Genomic DNA, 26,721 nt, shown 5'->3' with positions numbered 1-26,721 from the left:
GCAGGGCTAGGGCAGAGCAGGGGTGGGAAGAGCCGGGGTGGGGGGCGAGCAGGGACGGGGGCTTTGGGGAAGAGGCAGGGCAGGGGCAGCTTTCCTGGCTGGCTCAGCCAGCTGCGGGATTGGGCTGGCCACTGGAGCAGCATGCAGCTGTGTGGGGCACCAGGAAATTTGGGGCAAATTGGTGCCCCAAATTTCCTGGAGCTCTACACAGATGCGTAGTTTGCATATGGGTAAGGTTGGCCCTGCATATTGTTAACATTTCATGTTAGTGTACTGACTCCTGAATCTGTGTTGTCCCTTGCTGTTGTTCTTGGGTTTTAAATATTACTCCATTTAAACATATTGATAATATCTATACATTCATCTTTTGGTTCAGCCAGCCCTTGTGAATTGTTACCTATAGTGAAAGACCCTCTAAACCAGTGGTTCCCAAACTGGGGTTTGTGAACCTCTGGGGGTTCGTAAAATAATACAGGGGGTTCTCAGGAAAAAGTTCCTTAATGGCGAACAGAGCTGTCCCTAGGGACCTCAGGCAGCACGGGGCCAGCAGCCAGGAGTCCCTGGATTTCCAAGAGCTAAGCAGATCAAAGCAATCATATCTATCACACTGAGGAGATTTAAACTTCAAGACTCCTTATAAGAAATGGAAAGGGAGGTGGATATTTTTTGGTGTTTTCAAAATTAAATAGGCAGCTAGTATTGTTTTTAAAATTATTATGAAGAACAAGATTAAGCTTTGTTGTAACATGCGCGGTTTGCCTGGACTGCTCAAGACCTGAATGCTTGTGTAGGAAGAACTCTTTGAGTTGGCTTCTTAAATACCTTCATGCTGTTTCACATCTGATACTCCTTGATGAAACATAGGAGCCTTGTCTTATAACAGGCTTATTCAAAGTGATACAAGCTACGAAAGTGAGATCTTGGAAGAGTGTTGCCATTTTCATAACGTAATAAAAATACTGTAATGATTAATAGTAAGAATAATATAGTGTGTAATAAGCACGTCATAAAAACAAATTTTATATTTCCAGGATCACTGCTTTTATAATTTAGACTCAGGTAAAGGAGGAAATCCCTGGAAATATTCATATTTAGGAGGGGGGCTCACAAGACTAGACATTTTAGTGACAGGGGTTCACAGGTTGTGAAAGTTGGGGAACCACTGCTCCAGACGGTAGCGTGGCCTAAAAGGATCAGCCCTTCTGTCAAAGTATAGACCAACAAAAACATCCCGGGAGAAGGGACCTTCCACTTGTCCCTGCAGAGCTAGAAGTGAAGGGGGCAGAAGGTAAGAAGACTTTGTCCAGTGTTTGCTGAGCCTGGCGCTGGGAGAGGGGATGGGCGGGGAGGCTGGGGGCTGCTGGCTGGCACGGGGGGCTCCGGGGCTGGCTCAGGCCTGTCCCCTTGAGGCGGGGGCGGAGCGCTCTGGCGGCCTCTCCGCGGGAGCAGGGAAGGGCCAGGCGGGCTCCACGGGGAAGAGCCGCGTGCAGAGGCACCAGACGAGGGCGCTGTGGAGAGCGCGGCGGGCTCCGTCCCTCTCTGGGTTTGTCCCCGCCCGGCCCCCGTCACTTGCCGTGCCGGCGCTCGCTCGCTCGCTCCCCCGGTCCGGCATGGCGGCGGAGCAGCCCCAGCCCGCGGGCTCCAGGCCGCTGAGCGGGCTGCTGAGCGGCATCGCGCAGGCCGCGTACTACGGCCACGCGGGCGTCACCGAGGAGCTGCTGCGGGGCCAGCTCTACCCCGAGGCGGCGCCGCACGAGTTCCGGGCCCTGCTGGCCAAGATGAGCGGCGTCCTCAAGGTAGCAGCGCCCGCGGCCGGACAGACGGACAAGCTGGGCGGGGGCGCGAGGGACAGACGGACAAGCTGGGCTGGGGGGAAGGGGGGGCGCGAGGGACAGACGGACAAGCTGGGCTGGGGGGAAGGGGGGGCGCGAAGGACAGACGGACAAGCTGGGCTGGGGAAAGGGGGGGCGCGAGGGACAGACGGACAAGCTGGGCGGGGGCGCGAGGGACAGACGGACAAGCTGGGCTGGGGGGAAGGGGGGGCGCGAGGGACAGACGGACAAGCTGGGCTGGGGAAAGGGGGGGCGCGAAGGACAGACGGACAAGCTGGGGAAAGGGGGGGCGCGAGGGACAGACGGACAAGCTGGGCTGGGGGGAAGGGGGGGCGCGAGGGACAGACGGACAAGCTGGGCTGGGGAAAGGGGGGGCGCGAGGGACAGACGGACAAGCTGGGCTGGGGAAAGGGGGGGCGCGAGGGACAGACGGACAAGCTGGGCTGGGGAAAGGGGGGGCGCGAGGGACAGACGGACAAGCTGGGCTGGGGGGAAGGGGGGGCGCGAGGGACAGACGGACAAGTTGGGCTGGGGGGAAGGGGGGGCGCGAGGGACAGACGGACAAGCTGGGCTGGGGAAAGGGGGGGCGCGAGGGACAGACGGACAAGCTGGGCTGGGGGGAAGGGGGGGCGCGAGGGACAGACGGACAAGCTGGGCTGGGGAAAGGGGGGGCGCGAGGGACAGACGGACAAGCTGGGCTGGGGAAAGGGGGGGCGCGAGGGACAGACGGACAAGCTGGGCTGGGGAAAGGGGGGGCGCGAGGGACAGACGGACAAGCTGGGCTGGGGAAAGGGGGGGCGCGAGGGACAGACGGACAAGCTGGGCTGGGGGGCCAGTGGAGAGGGGTCGGGACGGACCGACGGACAGTTGATGTCGCCATTTACAGGCATGACAGGAGGGGCTCACGGGTTAAATAAACCGAGCTGCGCAGTGAACGAGGCCGTGAGCATCCGTGGGACCAAGCAGAGTTTGGTGCTGGGGTTGCCCCACGGCCTTTGGGATGGTCCCTGAAACCTCGGCCCAGGGACAGCCCTCAGAGAGGGGCAGGGGGGCTGGGTGGGTGGGTGCCTGCCTGCCCGCCCATTCGCTTAAAAGAAAAAATCCCCTGCTCCTGTAAGTCTGTTCTTCCCCCATGTTGCAGTGGCAACCGCTCATGGGAGTTGCAGCCGAGATTTGGGACAAGTTGGTGAGTAAAATCATGGGACATGGCTGGCATGGCGTGCAGCAATTAGGGTGTCGAAGATGGAAGCAGGCTACATTTTCTTTTAAATGTTACTACTCGTTGAGGCTGGTTTGACTAGACATAATTAGAGCCCTACCAAATGCTTGGTCCATTTTGGTCAATTTCATGGTAATAGGATTTTTTAAATAGTCAATTTCATGGTTTCAGATGTTTACATGTGAAATTTCATAGTGTTGTAACTGTGGGGGGTTGTGACACAACAACGGGTTGTGGTGGGCAGTGGGGTTGCCACCCTTACTTCTGTGCGGCTGCTGGCAGGGGCACTGTCTTCAGAGTTGGGCGACCACGGAGCAGCAGCTGCTGTCCAGGTGCCCAGCTCTGAAGCCAGTGTCGCCGCCCACAGCAGCGCAGAAGTGAGGGTCGCAGGGTATTGTGGAGATCATCACTTTGGGGGGGTGCAAGGCCAGTCTTATGGGTGGGTCACCACCTAGGGCCTCATGGTCAGGGAGGTGCCATGATCCAACTCCCCCGAGCCAGCCCAAGGCTCCTTTAACCTATGAGTGCTGGGCCTGGAGCTGGGAGGAGCAGGGTTGGGGGTGCCCCAGACCCTGCACTGTGCTCCAGCTGTTAGTCCCGGCTTAGCTGGGGAAGGACAGGACTTTCTCTTCCCCTGCACGGGCCACTCCAGGGGGCAGGTCAGACCCCTCTCCGGGAAACTCCCCTCACAGCAGGAAGCTCCATGGCTTTGCTGCCTGCAGAGCCTAGCTTTGAAGGCAACACCACAAGTACTCCTTTTCTTTTTACAGAAGTAAGGGTGTACCACCCTGCAGGGAAAGAGGAAGTCCTTCTGGGACTAGCAGCTGGAGCCCGGTACATGGTGGGAGGCCCCTTCAATAGCCAGATTTCAGGGGGAGATCAGATTTCACGGTCCATGATGCGTTTTTTAACAGCTGTGAATTTGGCAGGGTCATAGACATAACACACAGTAGTAGCAAAAGCTTCCCCTGTGGTGTCCCACTAATGTTTCTCAGCCGTGACGTGGAGGGACCATTTCAAGGGGTTAGAGGGTAGTTCAGTTTCTAAACTGATTTGTTCTTTGGTGTCTCAGTTGTAGAATGCCAGCAGAATAACCAATTGGTGTCAGCTGTGGTGGTGGTTTTGTAATGTGAACAGCTGTCCGTTGGACTGTGCACTGAGGCCACCAAACCATTTTACCTAAACATGAAAACTGGTATCACCTGGAGTGAATGTTAGGTGTTACCAGTCTACGGCCATGTTCCTGCAGTCATCTCCATGTAGGTAGGAGGGCCTATCAGCGCAGATGCAATCGTAGGGTTAGGTGTTTCACTTGGATGTGAAGGTGTGATTTAGAAGTTAAAGGCTCTATTGCCTTTCCAGTTTCTGAAAAATCTGGTTCTCCCCAGGACAATATTTCTTACACTGGATTTAACTATCCATTATATGAGTGACCATATTGCCTAAATCTGTGTATCTAGCCAGTCACTCAGTCAAACAAATAACGGTGAACATACCTTTTGCAAAGCAGAAGAGTTGTCAGAATACTCTCTGCTCTGTGGTATTACTGCAACATTTAATAGAGCAGGTTGGAGTTGGTTGCAGCTGAGAGTGTCTTTACGCACGTCAAAGGAACAGGAAAAGTTGGCAGAGGGCATTTTTACCCTGGTACCCTATTGACACAATGTCTCTGTGCTGCAGGTAGGGAAAATGGAACTGATCAACCTTTATAAAAATATCAGATTACTACCTGAAGTCACAGTACATCTCACTATACAGAAATGAGTTACATCTGTCAGCGTAGTTCAGCAGGTAGGAAACTGGAATGTGACTTAGGAGATTGGAGTTCTATTTCCAGCTCATCTAAATTGAAGTTACTTGCCCAAAATCAAACAGCACCTGTTTGTCCTTCTGTTTCCCCTCTCACCCTATATCTATCTCATTTATTTAGAGCGTAAGCTCTTTTCAGGGCAGAGACTGGCTTCTACTATGTGTTTGTACAGTGCCTAGTGCAATGGGGCACTGATCTCATTTGGAGACTTTAGGCACTACTGTGATGCAGATAGTAATAACACATATAAAATAATAGACTATTTTTAAAATTATTAATATATGAAATGTATTGGACTAAGTGCAGTTTCTGTAAACATTTTCTTTTGTATCATTTAAAAAAAATGAAGAGTAACTAGTAGGTACTCCTTGATTTTTTTGAATAATTATTGTAATAAGCATGCCTACTGTGAATAACTCATTCCCAGTAGAAACTGAGTAGGAAATAAAATATTTTATTAACCCGACAAACAGATTTTCATCATGTATCCCTAGTAGAGGAGGAAAGCCTTCATCTGGCACTGGAAGTAGAAATGTTTCTTAGGAATAAGAAAAGGAGTACTTGTGGCACCTTAGAGACTAACCAATTTATTAGAGCATAAGCTTTCGTGAGCTACAGCTCACTTCCTCAGATGCATATCGTGGAAACTGCAGCAGGCTTTATATATACAGAGAGAATATGAAACAATACCTCCTCCCACCCCACTGTCCTGCTGGTAATAGCTTATCTAAAGTGATCATCAGGTGGGCCATTTCTAGCACAAATCCAGGTTTTCTCACCCTCCACCCTCCCACACAAATTCACTCTCCTGCTGGTGATAGCCCATCCAAAGTGACAACTCTTTACACAATGTGCATGACAATCAAGTTGAGCTATTTCCTGCACAAATCCAGGTTTTCTCACATCCCCCCCACCCCCATACACACACAAACTCACTCTCCTGCTGGTAATAGCTCATCCAAACTGACCACTCTTCAAGTTTAAATCCAAGTTAAACCAGAACATCTGGGGGGGGTGGTAGGAAAAAACAAGAGGAAACAGGCTACCTTGCATAATGACTTAGCCACTCCCAGTCTCTATTTAAGCCTAAATTAATAGTATCCAATTTGCAAATGAATTCCAATTCAGCAGTTTCTCGCTGGAGTCTGGATTTGAAGTTTTTTTGTTTTAAGATAGCGACCTTCATGTCTGTGATTGCGTGACCAGAGAGATTGAAGTGTTCTCCGACTGGTTTATGAATGTTATAATTCTTGACATCTGATTTGTGTCCATTTATTCGTTTACGTAGAGACTGTCCAGTTTGACCAATGTATATGGCAGAGGGGCATTGCTGGCACAGGATGGCATATATCACATTGGTGGATGTGCAGGTGAACGAGCCTCTGATAGTGTGGCTGATGTTATTAGGCCCTGTGATGGTGTCCCCTGAATAGATATGTGGGCACAATTGGCAATGGGCTTTGTTGCAAGGATAAGTTCCTGGGTTAGTGGTTCTGTTGTGTGGTATGTGGTTGTTGGTGAGTATTTGCTTCAGGTTGCGGGGCTGTCTGTAGGCAAGGACTGGCCTGTCTCCTAAGATTTGTGAGAGTGTTGGGTCGTCCTTTAGGATAGGTAGTAGATCCTTAATAATGCGTTGGAGGGGTTTTAATTGGGGGCTGAAGGTGATGGCTAGTGGCGTTCTGTTATTTTCTTTGTTAGGCCTGTCCTGTAGTAGGTAACTTCTGGGAACTCTTCTGGCTCTATCAATCTGTTTCTTTACTTCTGCAGGTGGGTATTGTAGTTGTAAGAAAGCTTGATATAGATCTTGTAGGTGTTTGTCTCTGTCTGAGGGGTTGGAGCAAATGCGGTTGTATCGCAGAGCTTGGCTGTAGACGATGGATCGTGTGGTGTGGTCAGGGTGAAAGCTGGAGGCATGCAGGTAGAAATAGCAGTCAGTAGGTTTCCGGTATAGGGTGGTGTTTATGTGACCATTGTTTATTAGCACTGTAGTGTCCAGCGGCACTGCTATGGGTACCCGCATGGCCCCACAGTATGCCAACATTTTTATGGCTGATTTAGAACAACGCTTCCTCAGCTCTCGTCCCCTAAAGCCCCTACTCTACTTGCGCTATATTGATGACATCTTCATCATCTGGACCCATGGAAAAGAAGCCCTTGAGGAATTCCACCATGATTTCAACAATTTCCATCCCACCACCAATCTCAGCCTGGTCCAGTCCACACAAGAGATCCACTTCCTGGACACTACAACCACATACCACACAACAGAACCACTAACCCAGGAACTTATCCTTGCAACAAAGCCCGTTGCCAATTGTGCCCACATATCTATTCAGGGGACACCATCACAGGGCCTAATAACATCAGCCACACTATCAGAGGCTCGTTCACCTGCACATCCACCAATGTGATATATGCCATCCTGTGCCAGCAATGCCCCTCTGCCATATACATTGGTCAAACTGGACAGTCTCTACGTAAACGAATAAATGGACACAAATCAGATGTCAAGAATTATAACATTCATAAACCAGTCGGAGAACACTTCAATCTCTCTGGTCATGCAATCACAGACATGAAGGTCGCTATCTTAAAACAAAAAAACTTCAAATCCAGACTCCAGCGAGAAACTGCTGAATTGGAATTCATTTGCAAATTGGATACTATTAATTTAGGCTTAAATAGAGACTGGGAGTGGCTAAGTCATTATGCAAGGTAGCCTGTTTCCTCTTGTTTTTTCCTACCCCCCCCCCCCCAGATGTTCTGGTTGAACTTGGATTTAAACTTGAAGAGTGGTCAGTTTGGATGAGCTATTACCAGCAGGAGAGTGAGTTTGTGTGTGTATGGGGGTGGGGGGGATGTGAGAAAACCTGGATTTGTGCAGGAAATAGCTCAACTTGATTGTCATGCACATTGTGTAAAGAGTTGTCACTTTGGATGGGCTATCACCAGCAGGAGAGTGAATTTGTGTGGGGGGGGTGGAGGGTGAGAAAACCTGGATTTGTGCTGGAAATGGCCCACCTGATGATCACTTTAGATAAGCTATTACCAGCAGGACAGTGGGGTGGGAGGAGGTATTGTTTCATATTCTCTCTGTATATATAAAGCCTGCTGCAGTTTCCACAATATGCATCTGAGGAAGTGAGCTGTAGCTCACGAAAGCTTATGCTCTAATAAATTGGTTAGTCTCTAAGGTGCCACAAGTACTCCTTTTCTTTTTGCGAATACAGACTAACACGGCTGTTACTCTGAAACCTTTCTTAGGAATGTGTTTTTTAATCTCTAGGTCCTGCTAGGTCTAGATCCTACTAGGAAGTTATAGTTATTAGCGGAGTGCATTGGACAGTGATGCTTTGCTTAAGACTGTAATTAAGAGGTATCCAATAGGCAGCCCATTGGTTCTGTCTTCATTTGGCTAAATCAGATAGCTAAATCATTGCTGCCACCTAGTGGGGAAAGTGTTAGATTTCTCAAATAATATTTTTTAGCGATTTTTATTATTACTACTAATGGCTTTGGGGGATACTTGTATCCAAATGTATTTAAAAACATTAGTTGGCTTGCATACTGTAAACAGTGTTGTACAGTGAATATTTCTATTGTACTTTTTCCCCTAAAACACATTTTTTATTTTTATTTTTTATAAATACAAAATAAATGCGTTGTACCCTATATTTGTACCATCACAATGTGTCACTTTTTTATTAGATACTACTTCTGTTATTCAAATTGACTAAACTATTCTTCAACATTGCTTGTTGTTCAAATTATTGTCTTTCTGATTAGTAATTGTGGCTCTTGTGGAGTATTTGGGACTGCTATATGTGACTTCTGAAAGATCAAAAACTAGCGGGGAAGAATAAATATAAACGTCTTTCTATAATTTTTTTTGTTTCTGATTGAAATCACAAGGTTGAAAGTAGGCATTGTACAAAAAGATGCTATAAAAGGCATAATCTTTTTGTTCCATATTTTGCTATCAGTTACTTCTGAAATGAAATATTGTCAGTTTACTAGTGAAAACAATAAGTTGGTGTCTGAATATGGGTACACTCAACTGAGTATCTTAAATATGGGCTGTTGCTTCAAATCCATCCCACCCATATCCTAATGAGTGAAATCACCAGCTGCGAAGTCTGCCTGTTCTTCCAGGGCTATATTGGCCCTGCAATGCAAATCATAGCGAATTTTGTTTTTGTCAGTAAACTAAGGAGTTGTGTTCACATTTAAATAACACTTTCAACTGAGAGTCATGGTCTGGGTATGGAACTAAGAACCAAAAGGTCTTGAGTTCTTATTCCAGCTACTGATTTCCTCGGTGGCCTGTGGCAAGTCACTTGACCTTTCTAACTTAGTTTCGCTTTATGTAAAATGGTGATATTACTTCCCTCACATGACCTTTGAGGATTAAGGACCAGTCCCTTTAGGTCTTTTCTCACATGTACAAACCTTATTAATTTCCCACTACTCATGATGCCTGATAGTGTTTGCAGCACTAGGCTATAATTTTGTAAAGCTCTTTGCAGATATAAACACTATTTATGTTACATAATTTTACTAAGGAAATATTCTAGTTTTTGTGTTTTTGTGGCAGAGAGTAATTTTTGGGATGACCTGGTTAGATGTGTTCCCCTCTCTTCCTTTCCATGCAAACTGTAAATGTGGCTTATTGTTGTCACATTAATTCTTCCCATTCTGTATTTTTGTTTCAGACATCACTTTCTGCTGCAATCAGGAGTTTTTAATTGCCTAAATTTTGACTGATGGTTCTTGTTCAATTCTCGATTTGTTTTTCTTTGATTCTGTGTCTCTGGTTCTGGGTGTGTCCAGTGTACTGGGTATGAGGGCAGGTCTACACTACCGGGCTACATCGGTCTAGCTGCACCGCGTCTGCTGAAGACGTGCATAGTCTGTTGTGGACAGTACTTAAGTCGATGTAACTTATGTCACGCAAGGGGGTGACACTCCTGAGTGACGTAAGTTACACTCCTGAGTGACGTAAGTTACATTGACTTAAGAGGTAGCATAGTCCAGCCTTCAGGGTAGTGAAGACCCGCTAAGTCAACCACAGGTTGCTCTCCTGTCGACTCCGGTACTCCACCAGAACGAGAAGCGTAAGGTAAGTCTTCAATTGACCCAGCGTGGTTTAGACACCGCAATAAGTCAACGTAAGCTACATTGACTCCAGTTACATTATTCACCTAGCTGGAATTGCTTAACTTCGGTCAATTTAACACCGTAGTGTAGACTTGCTCTGAGATTCTTTTCTTGTGTCTGGTCCTTTAAATCTTGTTTTCAGTCTTTCATTGGACCCCTTTTTCATGTCTCCTCTTTTTTTTTCTTTTCTCTCTCTCTCTTCCCTTTTTGTGACTTTTTATACTTCCACTTTTTAATCTGAGTTCCATGGGTGGGGGGGGGAGAGAAAAAGCTGGAAGTCAGTGCAAAAAAAGATGAAATGTAGTATTTTAAATGTATATAGCATCATAATTCCCCAAAGATCCCTAAGTTTGTAAAGTGCTTCATCTACTCCATGTATGTGTATGTAGCTCTGTAGATAATGTTCACCACCACTGAAATGTGGCAGCTATTCAACAGCGCAAAATACTGTATTGCAGTTCAGGGCTGGAAGGGAAGAAAAATGTCATATCCAATTGAAACAGCAAGGGGGATTTAGGTTGGCAGAATGTAATTGCTGGAGTTGGAATTTGGCCAGGGTACTAGGGTTAACAACGCTTTTCTTATGGCAAGTCACATATTTTCTTTAATGACTACATGAGTTCAGATCCTCATTGGTTTTTAAGGCAACCCCACCACGCAGTGCTTATAAAATCATGTTGGGGCATTGGCGCCGTATTGACTCACACGGTAGGTAGGGTGTCATTAGCTGAATCTTGAACACGGCTTCCAGCAGCACCAAGAAGTATCTGGAAGACTTGAATTACTGATTCAGATTGACTCTTAATTTGTGATATGTGACACTATTATGTTCAAAATGGTACGAGTGGGTTCTACTTAGCTTCCAGAAAATTTAGATTTTTTTTTTTAACCATTGCTCTTCACCTATAATTGTCACACTGTTGAGGTATGTGGGTTGGGAAGATAACAACACATAGTGGGGAGAGGGGTTATTTTCCAGCTGGAATATTGGTCCAGATTGGAAGCATCTTCCCCCTCCTTTATTTTTACTTCCCCTTCTGCCTCTCTTCCACGCCCCTTGTTGTCCCTGTCTTTTCTCCCCATCATGTTTATGCTGTGCTGCTGCTCTGTATTTGCTTATAGCAGGGTGAAAGTAGGTTAGAGTCTGATAGTTAATTTGAGATTGTGATTCTCTCGGCTGCATGTGCATTTGGGGTGGAGTAAAATGTGGAGTGACATGCGAAAAAGAGGTGATAAGTGTGGACTTTAGGGTCCCAAGCTCCTCTCCTAAAACAGGGATCTCTGTGATATGTCTGGCCAGCTCTGCATGCTCCATTGCCAGATGCTCTCCCTCTCCTTTGTAACAGGTTAAATGGTTTGGATTTTGCCCTTGCTTGGTATCAGTTTACTTCAATGGTAATATATTGTCAGGTGCAAAACTACACTGGCCAGAAGCCCTAGGTTGCTGAGTATAACTGAACAAGAAAATGTTTCAAGGCACTTAGGTCTGGCAGACCATTGAGAAAACATGTATAGTCTGTCGTGGGAACTAATTTACTAGGGATGAGACTAATTCAGGAGCCTGTGAAGGCTGCTCCTTAACTTTCTGGAGAGGTTACTTGGTCAGTGTGGGTCTGTCTATGCTGCAGTTAAAAACCCCCGGCTGGCCCATGCCAATGGCTTGGGCTTGGGCTTGGGCTGGGGGGTTTTTTAATTGCAGTTTAGACACTCGGGCTGGAGCCCGGGCTCTAGGACCTTGCGAGGGTTGCAGAGCTCGGGCTATGGCCCAAGCCTCATGGGCCAACTACAGGTTTTTATTTGCAGTGTAGACATACCTTTTAAGGCACTCCTAAGCCCTGTTACTGGGATGAAAAAGCTGGTACTGGAAAGAATAGCACTATCTTAGCTTTCCTTAACATTTCTTTTAAAAAGAGCAACATAATAGTTATATCTATGCTTCCTCCTTTTGAGCTCTCTTAGCAGGTTCATAGGTCTTAATCTGAAGATGATGGCCATGGCAACCGTCTGAGGGAAATGGTGTGAACAGTTGGGGTTAAAGCTAATGAGGGTTTCCTTTCCCTTATTGGATATTGGGTGCTTCAAGAGCAGAGTGGATGACTGGCTCCACCTGAAGATCCGTCATATCACCTCCTTAGCAGTTGTCAAATCTGTTCCCAGATGTAGGTCTGCCATATCTTGATTTTCCATTAACTTCAGAAAATCTTCCCCATAATTGTGATGTTTACAGCAATGCTAGGCATTTCTCCCTGATTCTTTTCTTTTTTTCCCTTCTGTTGGCTTTTTTTCCCTTCTATTGGTGCATTACAGGGGATGGAAAGGAACATAGGAATTGCCATAGTTGATCAGACTACTTGTTCATCTAAGAGCACTGGCCTTTCTCTGGCAGTGAAAAGTATCTGAGGCTTCAGAACAAGGCAAAGTCCATGCTTCCTTATTGCATAATGCACTTAGTCAACTGGTCAATGCTGTGCACTTTGTGCGTAATTTCTCTCCGATACCCATATGCAGTCCAGCCACCTGATGCTGTGAAGCATGAGATTTGGTTACCCACATCACTCTCAGGGCAGGTCTTCACTTACAACACTGCAGCGGTACTGGTGCAGCTGCACCACTATAGTGCTTCAGTAAATATGCTACTATGTTGCGGTTCAAATACAAGACAGAACAAGGCTTTAAGCAAGCAAGCAGGCTGGTCTGCCAACGGGCTGGTCTCCTGTCAGCTTTCCACCCTCTCTTTTATTCTTTCTCTCCCCCCGCGCATTACATACTCCAACAGATAAAAGGAATACACTGGCTTTGTTTAATATTCTTATTTACCAATATCTATCTACCACATTCCTTGCTCTTGGGCCTTGAGCCCAGTCCTGGGAGGCTTCTCACGGTTCATGTCATCTGGGCGAGATTCCAAGGTTCATGCCCTTGAGAGGAGCCGTCTGTGCACTCCTGCTACACAACACTCCAGGTGTGCCCTGAATGTTGCCAAGTGCATGAACCCTGCATGAATGCTACACTACTATGCCGACGGGAGAGCTTCTCCTGTTGGGTGTAGTTAATCCACCTCCACAAGAGGTGGGTAGCTGTGTTGATGGGAGAAGCTCTCCTGTTGACACAGCACTGTTTACACTGGGGGTTAAGTTGGTATAACTGCGTTGCTCAGGGGTGTGGATTTTTCATACCCCATAGCTACATAGTTATATCAGTGTAAATTTAGAGTGTAAACCTGGCCTAAGTTTGTACTTATTCCTTAAAAAAAAATAAAAAATGAAACAATCAAAAAAACTAGACATACTATTTGGATGTGTTTGCAATCAACATAAATGAGAAGAAAGGCATTCTTGTACCCCTCTGCTCCCCACATGTGGAAACTGTGGTATACTTTAAAAATATTGGTTTTATTGGAAGCAATTAAATATGAAACCCAAAACTCTATATCAGATCTATTGCAGATATAAGCATTTAAATGTTTTCTTTCACCAAAGTTCTGCATAAAGTATTGTCCCTCTGTGTATAAAGTATCCTGTGCGGGGGCATTAACAATCCACTTCTTATTATAGTTTCTTTTCCTGTCCACATACCATTTGTGGGAAGTAAAGGTGAAAGAAAGGGGAGGCATTAGTCCATGTCCGGATATTTTAGTAATAACATGTCCTGAATATGGTATTGCATAATTTTGCTGCTCCATTAGGGATAATGATAGCAAGGTGGAAGCACTTTGTTCAACAAATATTACAAAGAATTAAACCATAATCCTTGATAAAACAACTTTGTAACAGCCATAAACCAAACTTTGGAGTCCTTTCTAGTTAAGTTTCTTAGAATTCTTTTATGTATTGTTTTTGTGTGTGGCCGATAGCTGTGTTTCAGGTTCTGCGTCTCCAAACGCATGTTGTTATTGAAGTTTACCCAAAGTTTTGCAGGAGAAAGAATTTTTATGGTCATATCCCCATTGAATAACACAATTGAGATTTAACACAATTGACATTTTTCTATTAAATTACCTTGAGATCTGGAGAAAACAGCTAGAAGAGTCCTTCTACTGCTCTTGCAAACAGATTCTAGTGTGATGTCTGGTAGAGGAGCAGTATTGTTGCTCTTTATTCTGCTTTTGATTCCCTCTCCATAGTATGCCATAACACCACTTTGCATACTGTTTAATAAGGTCCTTCCTTTGGCTGTAGGTCTTCTTGAGCTGTGACTTTTACTTTCATCCAGCTGACATATTCAAATGATATCTTGTAAAGCTGGGCTGTGCCAGCCGGTAAGAGTTTTCATTCCTCTGATTCATGATTATTAATGTTTCTTCTGAGACACAGAATCAGCCACTGTTTTGTTTCTGGAACACTCTTCTCCACTTGTTTGTGTTTTTTCCCTGATCTCAGTTTTTTCCATAGAGGGCAATTAGTTAAGGGGTAAATGATCTGACCTTTGGTTCCAGAACCTCAAAATTCTCCTGTAGGGTATTAGATTCTTGTGAGATTATACAAATATTTTTTCAGCCAATTTGGTTTTGTCAGAAAGTAGCGCTCACTGGCAAGGAGGCCAGTGTTATTGGACTGCATGCACTGAAGAAATCTGTTTTTGGATTTCTCTCCATTTCATAAGAACGGCTATATTGGGTCAGACCAAAGGTCCATCCAGCCCAGTATCCTGTCTACGACAGTGGCCAATGCCAGGTGCCCCAGAGGCAGTGAACTTAACAGGTAATGATCTAGTGATCTCTCTCCTGCTCTCCATCTCCACCCTCTGACAACCAGAGGCTAGGGACACCATTCCTTACCCATCCTGGCTAATAGCCATTAATGGACTTACCCTTCATGAATTTATCCAGTTCTCTTTTAAACCCTGTTATAGTCCTAGCCTTCACAACCTCCTCAGGCAAGGGGTTCCACAGGTTGACTGTGCGCTGAGTGAAGAAGAACTTCCTTTTATTCGTTTTAAATACTCATTAATTTCATTTGGTGGCCCCTAGTTCTTATATTATGGGAACAAGAAAATAACTTTTCCTTATTCACTTTCTCCACACCACTCATGATTTTCTATACCTCTGTCATATCCCCCCTTAGTCTCCTCTTTTCCAAGCTGAAAAGTCCTAGCCTCTTTAATCTCTTCTCATATGGGACCCGTTCCAAACCCCTAATCATTTTAGTTGCCCTGCTCTGAACCTTTTCTAATGCCAGTATATATTTTTTGAGATGAGGGGACCACATCTGTATGCTGTATTCAAGGTGTGGGCATACCATGAATTTATATAAGGGCAATAAGATATTCTCCATCTTATTCTCTATCCCTTTTAAAATTATTCATAACATCCCGTTTGCTTTTTTCACTGCCGCTGCACACTGCGTGGATGTCTTCAGAGAACTATCCACGATGACTCCAAGATCTTTCTCCTGATTAGTTGTAGCTAAATTAGCCCCCATCATATTCTATGTATAGTTGGGGTTATTTTTTCCAGTGTGCATTACTTTACATTTATTCACATTAAATTTAATTTGCCATTTTGTTGCCCAATCACTTAGTTTTGTGAGATCTTTTTGAAGTTCTTCACAGTCTGCTTTGGTCTTAACTATCTTGAGCAGTTTAGTATCATCTGCAAACTTTGCCACCTCACTGTTTACCCCTTTCTCCAGATCATTTATGAATAAGTTGAATAGGATTGGTCCTAGGACTGACCCTTGGGCAACACCAATAGTTACTCCTCTCCATTCTGAAAATTTACCATTTATTCCTACCATTTGTTCCCTGCCTTTTAACCAGTTCTCAATCCATGAAGGGATCTTCCCGCTTATCCCATGACAACTTAATTTACGTAAGAGCCATTGGTGAGGGACCTTGTCAAAGGTTTTCTGGAAATCTAAGTACACTATGTCCACTGGATCCCCCTTGTCCACATGTTTGTTGACCCCCTCAAAGAACTTTAATAGATTAGTAAGACATGATCTCCCTTTACAGAAACCATGTTGACTTTTGCCCAAAAATTTATGCTCTTCTATGTGCCTGACAATTTTATTCTTTACTATTGTTTCAACTAACTTGCCTGGTACTGATGTTAGACTTACCAGTCTGTAATTGCCAGGATCACCTGTAGAGCCCTTCTTAAATATTGGCGTTACATTAGCTATATTCCAGTCATTGGGTACAGTAGCTGATTTAAAGGACAGGTTACAAACCATAGTTAATAGTTCCACAATTTCACATTTGAGTTCTTTCAGAACTTTTGGGTGAATGCCATCTGGTCCCGGTGACTTGTTACTGTTAAGTTTCTCAGTTAATTCCAAAACCACCTCTAGTGATACTTCAATCTGTGATAATTCCTCAGATTTGTCACATACAAAAGACTGCTCAGGTTTGGGAATCTCCCGAACATCCTCAGCCATGAAGACTGAAGCAAAGAATTCATTTAGTTTCTCTGCGATGACTTTATTGTCTTTAAGTGCTCCTTTTGTATCTCAATCGTCCAGGGGCCCCACTGGTTGTTTAGCAGGCTTCCTGCTTTTGATGTACTTAAAAAACATTTTATTACCTTTTGAGTTTTTGGCTAGCCGTTCTTCAAACTCCTTTTTGGCTTTTCTTATTACAATTTTACGTTAATTTGGCAGTGTTTATGCTCCTTTCTATTTACCTCACTAGGATTTGACTTCTACTTTTTAAAAGATGCCTTTTTATCTCTCACTGCTTCTATGGTTGTTAAGCCATGGTGGCTCTTTTTTAGTTCTTTTACTGTGTTTTTTAATTTGGGGTATAAATTTCCTTTTAGCGTCTTTCATCTCCTCATGGCTGAGTTCTTCATAGCCTTCAAAACCATAAGGTTACAGAAAAGTTTAGGAACATGGGCAAATAAAATGATGATCAAACAGTTTGTAGGAGCTCTAATGTGGCCATTGTAACTTCCAAGCACTTCTGTTTCCTAAAGAGAAAACATTTTGAAGTTGGGATCCTAGTACAAAAATATTATTCAATGAAAGTATAGCGAGACAAGGCAGGTGAGGTAATATCTTTTATTGGACCAACTTCTGTTGGTGAGAGAGACAAGCTTTCAAGCTACACAGAGCTCTTCCTTAGGTCTGGGAAAGGTACTTGAGCCAGGTCTACATTAATATAATTACGTCGCTCAGGGGTGTAAAAAATCCACACTCCTGAGTGATGTAGTTATACTTAACCCTGTGTGTAGACAGTGCTATCCCGTCAGCGTAGTAATGTCTTTGCTGGTGCAGCTGTATCACTGTACACGAAGACAAGCCCTCAGAGTATGTATACACTACAGCATTATGTCAACGCAGGTTATGCTGATGGCCACTATAATTGTATCGATCGTGCATGCTCACACAACGCTCCTTGTGTCAGCTGAGGGCATCCATAGTTGGTGCTCGAGCATCGAGAGAGAGCGGTGCAACTTGTGCATGATGGGTGTGGACCCACCATCCCATGCTGCAGTTCTTTCTGTCCCATCATTCCATGGGCTTCCAACTACGTTTTTTGATGTTTTTCAACAGCCCCTGTAAACTGCATGCCTCCCATCTCTGCCTGAAAGCATGGATTCTGCACTGCTCACCAATCTTGTGATAAGTGTTATACAGTAACTCGTTTCAGAGTAACAGCCGTGTTAGCCTGTATTCGCAAAAAGAAAAGGAGTACTTGTGGCACCTTAGAGACTAACCAATTTATTTGAGCATAAGCTTTCGTGAGCTACAGCTCACTCACTTAACGTCGTCCTGGTTAACTTTGTTTTGTTGTGACGTCGCTGATCTATTAGAGAACATGGCTCATTTAAAGTTGTGCAATGCTCCTTTATAATGTTGTTTGGCAGCTGCCTGCTTTGTCCACTGCTTGCAGGAAGAGCGGTCCGTTGGAGCGAGCTGGTGGGGGCTTGGAACCAGGGTGGGCCGGCAGCCCCCCATCAGCTCCCTTAAGTTCCCTGTATGGCAGCTGCCCAGCAGGCTACCAATTGCCAAGCAGTTCAGCTGCCCCTCCCCCCACTGCCATGTGCTGCTCCTGCCCTCTGCCTTGGGAGCCTCCTGCTTGCTGTGAGAGGGAGGAGGGGTGCTGATATCAGGGTGTCCCTCTCCCCCTGCTCCTGTACCCCATCTCCACAGAGCAGGAGGTAGGGAACACAACAGGGCTCAGGATGGAGGGAGCTTGCTGTCACAACTTGCTGATCTACTTAAAAAGGCAATGTACTTAGAGTGGGGTCAGTGTACTTAAAGGGGCAATGCGCATCTCTCTCTCTCTCTCTCTCTCTCTCTCACTCTCATACATACACGCGCCACCCGGCACTTTGGAAAGTGGAGGGAGCGGTGCACTCCAGTGGGATAGTGTGGGTTCATCATCATGTTCAGTTTCCGCAGGGAATGTTCACAGCCACTGCCATGCTTCCATTGTTTCTCCTCCCTCCATTTCTGCTGCCTTGGAGAGTGTGAGGCTACATTAACAACAATGTGTTAACCCTTGAGAGCTCAGCCGAGTGCTAGTTCATCATTTAACAGCAAGGCATTCCCTGGGAAATATCCCACCCTCTGACTCCCAAGCTTCACAATCATCATTGCTGTGTACAGTATTAAATTGTTTAAAACTTATACTCTGTGTGTGTATATATGTATGTATGTGTGGGTATAAGTTACTTCTGCAGCGTTTGTGGTGAAGACTCTCTATGGTGGCGGGAGAGAGCTCTCCCGGCGGCATAAAAAACCCACCCGCACGAGCGGCAGAACCTATGTTGGTGGGAGAAGCTTTCCCGCCAAGATAGCTCTGTACACACTAGCACTTATGCCTGCATAATTTATATCTCTTAGGGGGCTGGTTTATTCACACCCCTGAGCAACTTAAAATTATGACAGCTGTAGTAGAAATAACCTCAGAGTCACAGCTAAATATGAGGGCAAAAAGGTAAAGTTTAGCATAAGCAGTTAGTACATATTCTAAGGCAGTGGTTTTCAAAAACAATTTCTGGCAACCCAGCTGAAGAGAATTGTTGATGCCCGTGACCCAACGGAGCTGAGGATGAGGGGTTGGGGTGCGGGAGGGGGTCAGGGCTCTGAGCTGGGGGGTGCAGGCTCTGGGGTGGGGTTGGGGATGAGGAATTTGGGGTGCAGGAGGGGCTCTGGGTTTGGGGTGGGGCTGGGGAAGGGGATTTGGGTGTGGGAGGGGGACAGGGCTCTGGACGGGGGCAGGCTCTGGGGTGGGGTTGGGGATGAGGAGTTTGGGGTGCAGAAGGGGCTCTGGGTTTGGGGTGGGGTGGGGTTGGGGAAGGGGATTTGGGTGTGGGAGGGGGTCAGGGCTCTGGGCAGAAGGGCAGGCTCTGGGCTGGAGCCGAGTATGAGGGTTTTGGGGTGCAGGAAGGGGCTTCAGGTTGGGGGGGGCTCAGGGCTGGGCCAAGGGATTGGGGCATGGGCTTCCCTCGGGCGGCTCCCAGTAAGCGGTGCAGCGGGGATGCTAAGGCAGGCTTCCTGCCTGTCCTGGCACCATGGACCATGCTGTGCCTCAGAGGCAGCCAGCAGCAAGTCCGGCTCCTAGGCGGAGGTGTGCAAGCGGCTCCCCGCGGCTCTCGTCCGCAGGCACCACCAGCTCCCATTGGCCGGGAATCAGCCAATGGGAGTGTGAAGCCAGAGCTTGGGGCGGGGGCAGCACAGAGAGCCCCGTGTTCCCCCGGCCGTGAAGCCAGACCTGCTGTTGGCCACTTCCGGGGCGCAGCGCACTGTCAGAACAGATAGGGACTAACCTGCCTTAGCCAGGCAACACCACCGATGGACTTTTAACAGCCTGGTCAGTGGTGCTGACCAGAGCTGCCACGACCCAGTGCCTTACTTTCCGCGACCCAGTAGCAGGTCGTGACCCACAGTTTGAAAACCACTGTTCTAGGGGACCACCCAAGGTGAAGTGGCCTGTTAATACCACTGTAGTCATAGGGGGGAAAAATAGCTCTGGGTAGCTCGAAAGCTTGTCTTTCTCACCAATAGAAGTTGGTCCGTTAAAAGATATTATGTCATCCACCTTGTCTCTGTAATATCCTGGGACTGACATGGCTACATAAACACTGCATATCACAATGGAAGTATAGACATTTTCGGTAATTACCAGTATATGATTTGCTGTGGAATATTTTGTATTGGAAACAGTTCCATTCTCTTCCTGCAGATGGTAGTAGAATACCAATTTTGCCTCAGATGATTCCTTGATGATTGTGTTGGAAACAATAAACACTCTTCAACTATTCTTGTCATTGTCTGTTCTGCTTCAGACCAAACTTCGTATACTTTGGCCGCTTGACAATAAAAATATTTCATTCAGCCTGAAGATTCCAAATATTTGGGTTTGTATTTGACTTATTAATGACAGGTTTCAGAGTAACAGCCGTGTTAGTCTGTATTCGCAAAAAGAAAAGGAGTACTTGTGTTTGTGTGTGTATGGGGGTGGGGGGTGAGAAAACCTGGATTTGTGCTAGAAATGGCCCACCTTGATTATCATGCACATTGTAGGGAGAGTGGTCACTTTGGATAAGCTATTACCAGCAGGAGAGTGAGTTTGTGTGGGGGGGGGGGGCGGAGGGTGAGAGAACCTGGATTTGTGCTGGAAATGGCTTGATGATCACTTTAGATAAGCTATTACCAGCAGGACAGTGGGGTGGGAGGGGGTATTGTTTCATGGTCTCTGTGTGTATATAATGTCTTCTGCAGTTTCCACGGTATGCATCCAATGAAGTGAGCTGTAGCTCACGAAAGCTCATGCTCAAATAAATTGGTTAGTCTCTAAGGTGCCACAAGTCCTCCTTTTCTTTTTGACTTATTAATATTCATTTCCAAAAATGCTGAGTATATGTTAACATTGTTATAAATATTCTGGTATTTCACTGGTAAAATACTAATCAGACTTGTATACAAATTATATGTGATAACTTAAGAAAGAGCCTTTTATTTATTAGATGCATCCAACATCCTTGTACATTTAACTCCTGTTAAATATATTTGTCCCTTTTCTTGTTTATATCTTTTCAGAAGTATTGAAAAGCGTGCCTGTTTCAGTGCAGGACTTTGTCTGATTGTTTAATTTCAGTGTTCATAGGTCAAGAGGCTGGTAGTGCCATTGGTATTTTGGCAATATTGTGCCAATAGCATACACAGTTTATGTAACTGCTGTCTTGAGGCCATTCCTATATTGTGACATGCCCTGCTACTTCTAGTGATTATTTTTCTCCCTATCCTTTGACAGCATCTGTTAAATAAGAAACGTTTTCATTGAAATGCGATCTAAGGGCACGTGGGGGAAAACACGAAGCCACTAATGATTAAAACTGCGCCAATACAGAAGTAGCTCTGGAGGAGCTGTGCCACACTTCAGATGCTTGTAAAGGGTGATTTGTTCTATTATGATGTGCTGGCTCTTTAAAGAGTGTCTTGCCACAAGTACTCCTTTTCTTTTTGCTGCTTCTGGGGACTGATCTCGAGCCCTTCCCTATGAAGCTGCTGCTGTTTGTTCAGAGAGGGGAGTGTCGAAGTATTACTTTTGCCACTTAACTGAGAGCTGTGGTTAGGAGTCTACTGATTCTCTTGCAAGGAGATAGTTCTAACAACAGAGGACAAGAGCAGAGAGACTACCATAGGAAATCACTAATTTCTGTGGGCTCAGAGCCTTAAAACTACTCTTCAGAGTTTCTACTGGCAATAGGTTGTGAGGAATAGAGGCACTATGGTTTCCTGTTTGAAGAGGGGCTGCCTCCCAAATGTATTGTGATCCTTCAGCAAACTGAAAAGAAACAAAGCCTAGTAATTCATGTACTTTCTAGATGGCGATTTTCCTGGTGGGGGCTGCCAGATTCCAAGGGAAAGATATCGGCTGGATAGCTAGTTCTAGAATCTTGTTCTACAGGCTAATCCTCCTTTAGATTGAAACTGAATGATAAAACAGTAATAATTCGGCATTTGAAATCTTCTAGATTGTGTGGTTTCTGTCAGTTATTTGCCCTTCCCTCATGCTTCGGAGCACCCTGTGTTTTGGGAAGGCACCACTGACTGGATGACTCTCCTCCCCTCCAGGCTTCTTCAGCTTCTGCTGTCTATGAACCACCCTTTTGTGTCTGGGTACTGAGTTCCTCTTAAGATAAATGTGATTTGGTTTGAAATCATATGCAGCCTAGTGATTGGGGAGCATTGTTGCTCAAAGATGGCTTTGTGCTGACAGAAGGAGTTGTGGAAGTGGAGGAAAATGTCTCGGGAAGGAACCTACATGGGGTTCTGTACACTACTTTGCATGGGATTCCATGATACTTACAGCTGGCTCTGTGCTCCTGGGCTAGGATGGTCAGCCACATGCTGCTCTACAATTACTCCAGATGGGTGATTCCAGCTGCAGCACTGACTGCTTTGAAGTCACTGCAGAGAAGGGGGCTCAAAGAAAAAAATAGGAAAGTGGAGGAGAGGATTCTCAGGAACGCAAATAACATCATCACTAGTATTTTGAAAAGGAAAAACTGTATACTTTAATGACAGGTTTCAGAGTAACAGCCGTGTTAGTCTGTATTCGCAAAAAGAAAAGGAGTACTTTTGGCACCTTAGAGACTAACCAATTTATTTGAGCATGAGCTTTCGTGAGCTACAGCTCACTTCATCGGATGCATACCGTGGATGCATCCGATGAAGTGAGCTGTAGCTCACGAAAGCTCATGCTCAGATAAATTGGTTAGTCTCTAAGGTGCCACAAGTACTCCTTTTCTCTTTGTGTATACTTTAAAAATTACATTAACTGTCCGAAAAGCACATTTATGTACTCATCGGCCCTCTTCAGAGGGATGTCCAGGTTATGATATGGAATTGTATAAATGTAACAAAGTAGTGTCTTATTTTTTGAACTGAGTAATTCAGATAATGATCTTAACATTCTGTAATTATACTGGATAACTCAGAAGCAAATTGGTTTCAAGACACCCAGCCCCAAGAGATTTTAATATGGAACACACTGGCTTCCTTTGTATGTTTAAAATCCAATTTTATTAGTAGACTCAAACAGTAGAAATCCTAGGTGGGACGGCAAAATGAACCCACTCTGCAGTTACAAGTAAAGTAAATAAGTAGGTTGTAAATTGTAGAAATGTGTCCTGTATGTAAAGGAGACGTTTTCTCTCTAACCACGTACTTTATATAGCAGTAAACATTTCATTCCGATGGCTCAGTGCTTGTAATGAGTCACTTTACCTGTTGCTGGGTTGCAACAGCTAGTTAACAGAAACACTACACAAAAGTTTAGGGTAGGAAGTGAGTATCTATGCACTTGGAAATGCAAGGGAATGGGAAATATTGTTACCCAAACTGTAATTTGTCTAGAACAGTACAATAGCACCCCTACTATTCTATTAAAATTTTTTATTAGATTGTAGATAAATGTACGATCAATCTAAAGAAGACCAGATGCAGGTCATCAGAAACAAGAAAAACAATGTCAGAGAGGGAGTGGGGAAAAGGAAGTAGAGAAGACTGGCCACAGGGTGTTCTGTGAATGGAGAGCATCTAAAGTGGAAGTTAGATCAAGAGGCTTACAGCTGAACAATGGTGTATTGATTATACATGTCAATGAAGACCATAAGTTTTGAAAATGTTCTTCTCTCAAGTCTTTTATATGCCACACTTTCTGGGGCTGCCAAATTGCAAAGCTCATAAATTCTCTATAGGTGGGGAAGTTGAGGCCTAAAATATGGTGGGGATTTTTTTAAGTTACCAGGAAGGCACATGAGATCCAGAGATGGTGGAATTTCCCAGTGTGAACAGCTGTGGAATGAATAGGTAGAGCCCTGCATGGATACGAAATTTTATCTGCATTCAATCCGCAGATAAAAAGCGAATATCCGCAGATTTGCAGGGCTCTCTGTTTATAGGACCACAATTTGAAGCTTGAGGGAAATCCCTGGTCATGCTACCTCCCAAAATTATGAGCCATGTAGCATTTCCACAGCACGTGTAAAAGGCCATGTCTGCTTTTGCTGGATAGAAACAGCAGGAATTGTTGTCCTTTATTCTAATTTTATTCATTCTGATTGGAGACCAGTGAAATCGGAGTTATATTTTCTGTTGTATAAGTTTGAGACAGAGTCTAGAGAGTCATTTAATGAGGCCAAAAATAGATCATAGTCCATTCAATACTGTTAACTGTAAGTTTCTGTCCATATGATTTTTTTAAAGGCTCCAGGCTGACCTCCAGGGTATTGATAATAGAGTAAATAGCAAAATCAGGTCTCCTATCAAATCCAGTCTCGTAAGGTCAACAAGATGGCAACTTCTGCAGATCCAAGTGCATCCAGGCTGAAGGTGTCTGTAACTATCTTTTAATAGCAAGTATTGGCAAAAGAACTAATTTTGTTTTTGCAAGCTGAACAGTATAACAAGCTCTGAATAAAAGGATATCATTGGTACAGAGCTGAGTGAATGTGAAAATGGCCCTGTTGAGGCACTCCTTCCATATCAAAGGCTTCTCCCTTACAAGGAAACCTGGGTTGCCCCCAAAGAACTTCTGTATATAACATGGGGTGAAACTTTAGAACCCTGATTGAACTAACCTCGTTATCCCTAGCCTGATTCTTGCTTGCATATTTATACCTGCCTCTGGAAATTTCCACTACATGCATCCAACGAAGTGGGTATTCACCCACGAAAGCTCATGCTCCAATGTGTCTGTTAGTCTATAGGGTGCCACAGGACTCTCTGCCGCTTTTACAGATCCAGACTAACATGGCTACCCCTCTGATGCTGGGGATTCAGTAGCTGCATCTCCCCCATAGCAGTCTTGTGAGTGGCCAAGAGAGGGCTCTCAACCAGACCTGTCACAGTAATCTCTGGGAATATCACTCCCTTAGATTTTTTTTTAACTTTAAATGTAACCTGAAAAAGGGGGGGGGGGGGGAGAATGGGGTTTAACCCCTTTTTTGCTTCGATGTAATGTATAAAGAAGGGCTGAAAGGATGGAGATTTTTGTACCCTTGAAATGTAGATATTGTCTACCCTGTTTTTTCTGAAAGACTATGGATGATTGGATAACTAGTAGGCTTGTTTGCTGTCTCCAGCATAGCAAGTGAAACCTAAATAATTGACAGGGGAGATTGTATGCATTTGATTTGAATTATTTATTAATATTATTTTTGCTGGTTTTGTAATGTAGTTCTGTCCAAGGTGGAATCTGTTTCTGATCCAAGTTTATTAACTGAACAGTTGAAGCGTCATTAGTATAGTTGATACTGCATCATTACTTCATATCGAGTAATTTTTTAACTCCATTAAGGGACATTTACACATGCCTTTCCACCCACTGATTTAAGTAGGACTGCTTGAATAAGGTGAGCAGGATTTGCCCATTGTCTTTTTTTAAAGTGCACAAGATCCTGTGTAGCTTTAGTAACCAAAGGTATAATCCAGTTTACTTTATCCATTATGAAGCAGAGCACTTGTTTTGCTAAGCAGTAATTTGACAGTATAGTAGTCCTGTAGCAGCTGCTCAGCCTAGCCACTCACTCGCCTAGTTTTTCATCTTAACATGCTAGGGCTGCACCTCTCAACATTAAAAATGAGGATGACCTTGGAGTATGTTTGTTCTACTGGCTACACCTCAGCAATCTCTGCACTTACCAGTTCACAATACTTACCTGTAACTCCACTTAAATAAAAATAAGCCTTACTGAAAGAAACCAGGAACATACAAAGCGGGGTGAGCTTCAAAATAAAATTTCCCTGCCTGAAGTGGTCTGACATTTTCTTTTAGAATTATAATGGGTTGATTTTTTGGGGGGGGTGTTTTTCACAACTCTGTCTCCTTATAAAGATGATCTTGGTTTTCATACACCTCTTTTAACCAGCTCTATGAACTGTTGCTTTTTTTAAGAACAGTTATAGTATAAATATAGTTTGACTGAAATTCTACATTTTCCAAATAAGGTTAGAATTTTTAGTCTTGTGAAGATGTTTGTGGGTCTCTGCCAAAAAGATTCCTACCTCATTTTGGTGGGCGGTTGTTTCTCTCATCTCCATAAACTCTGGTGTCAAGATTATAAAACATGTTCCTTGAATAAAGACAAATATAAAAGTAATATCTTTGTAAAAGGCAACTAGGCAACAGACATTTTTACTTAAGTCTCTTCTGAGAATTGTAAATGCATTTCCTTTCTCTTTCCAGAGTGGTGTCACATACAATGGACATTTTTCACTTCTCTGTTTTGTACATTTTTATTTCAAGGGTAGTTATCAATGTTTTAACTTTTTATGTGCTTTGAATTTTGTACAATGTCTATTTTATAAATAGAATTATTTGTATTTTGTTCCTGTTTTTTTTAAAAGAATCACCTGTACAGTACTTTGAATTACTAAGCAAGAGCTAAATCTAAAACAAAATCTGTGCAGTACCCATTTATAAAATAGTCTCAAAACTGTCTTGGCATTGACTGTTACTTATCCAGTCATCAGAAAACGTAGTGGTTTTTCTGGAAGGTGCTCTCAAACTGAATTCTTCTGAAACACTTCTGTAGACAAGGTGCATGTTAGGGCTTGTCTCCACTTACCAGTGGATCAACTCTGCAGCGATCGATCCACTGGGGGTCGAATTAGCAGGTCTAGTGAAGACCCGCTAAATCGACCGCAGATTGCTCTCCCATCAACTCTGGTACTCCACCGGAACGAGAAGAGTAAGGGGAGTCAACAGAAGAGTGTCTCCCGTCATCATAGTGTAGTGTGGACCCT

The 26,721-nt window shown here is 44.6% G+C and overlaps 1 protein-coding gene across 1 annotated transcript in view; it reads left to right on the top strand.

The window, feature by feature from the left end:
- The first annotated feature begins 1,534 nt into the window (after positions 1-1,534).
- Positions 1,535-26,721, top strand: part of COMMD1 (copper metabolism domain containing 1) — a 120,505-nt gene continuing 95,318 nt past the window's right edge. Inside the window, exon 1 of the mRNA XM_073339550.2 lies at positions 1,535-1,796. Coding sequence (XP_073195651.1) covers positions 1,611-1,796 — 186 coding nt within the window. The 5' untranslated portion in view covers positions 1,535-1,610. The remainder of the gene's footprint in view (positions 1,797-26,721) is intronic.

The sequence above is a fragment of the Lepidochelys kempii genome, chromosome 3 (genome assembly GCF_965140285.1).
Source record: "Lepidochelys kempii isolate rLepKem1 chromosome 3, rLepKem1.hap1, whole genome shotgun sequence".
Lineage (NCBI taxonomy): Eukaryota > Metazoa > Chordata > Testudines > Cheloniidae > Lepidochelys > Lepidochelys kempii.
This window is presented reverse-complemented; position numbering and strand designations above follow the sequence as displayed.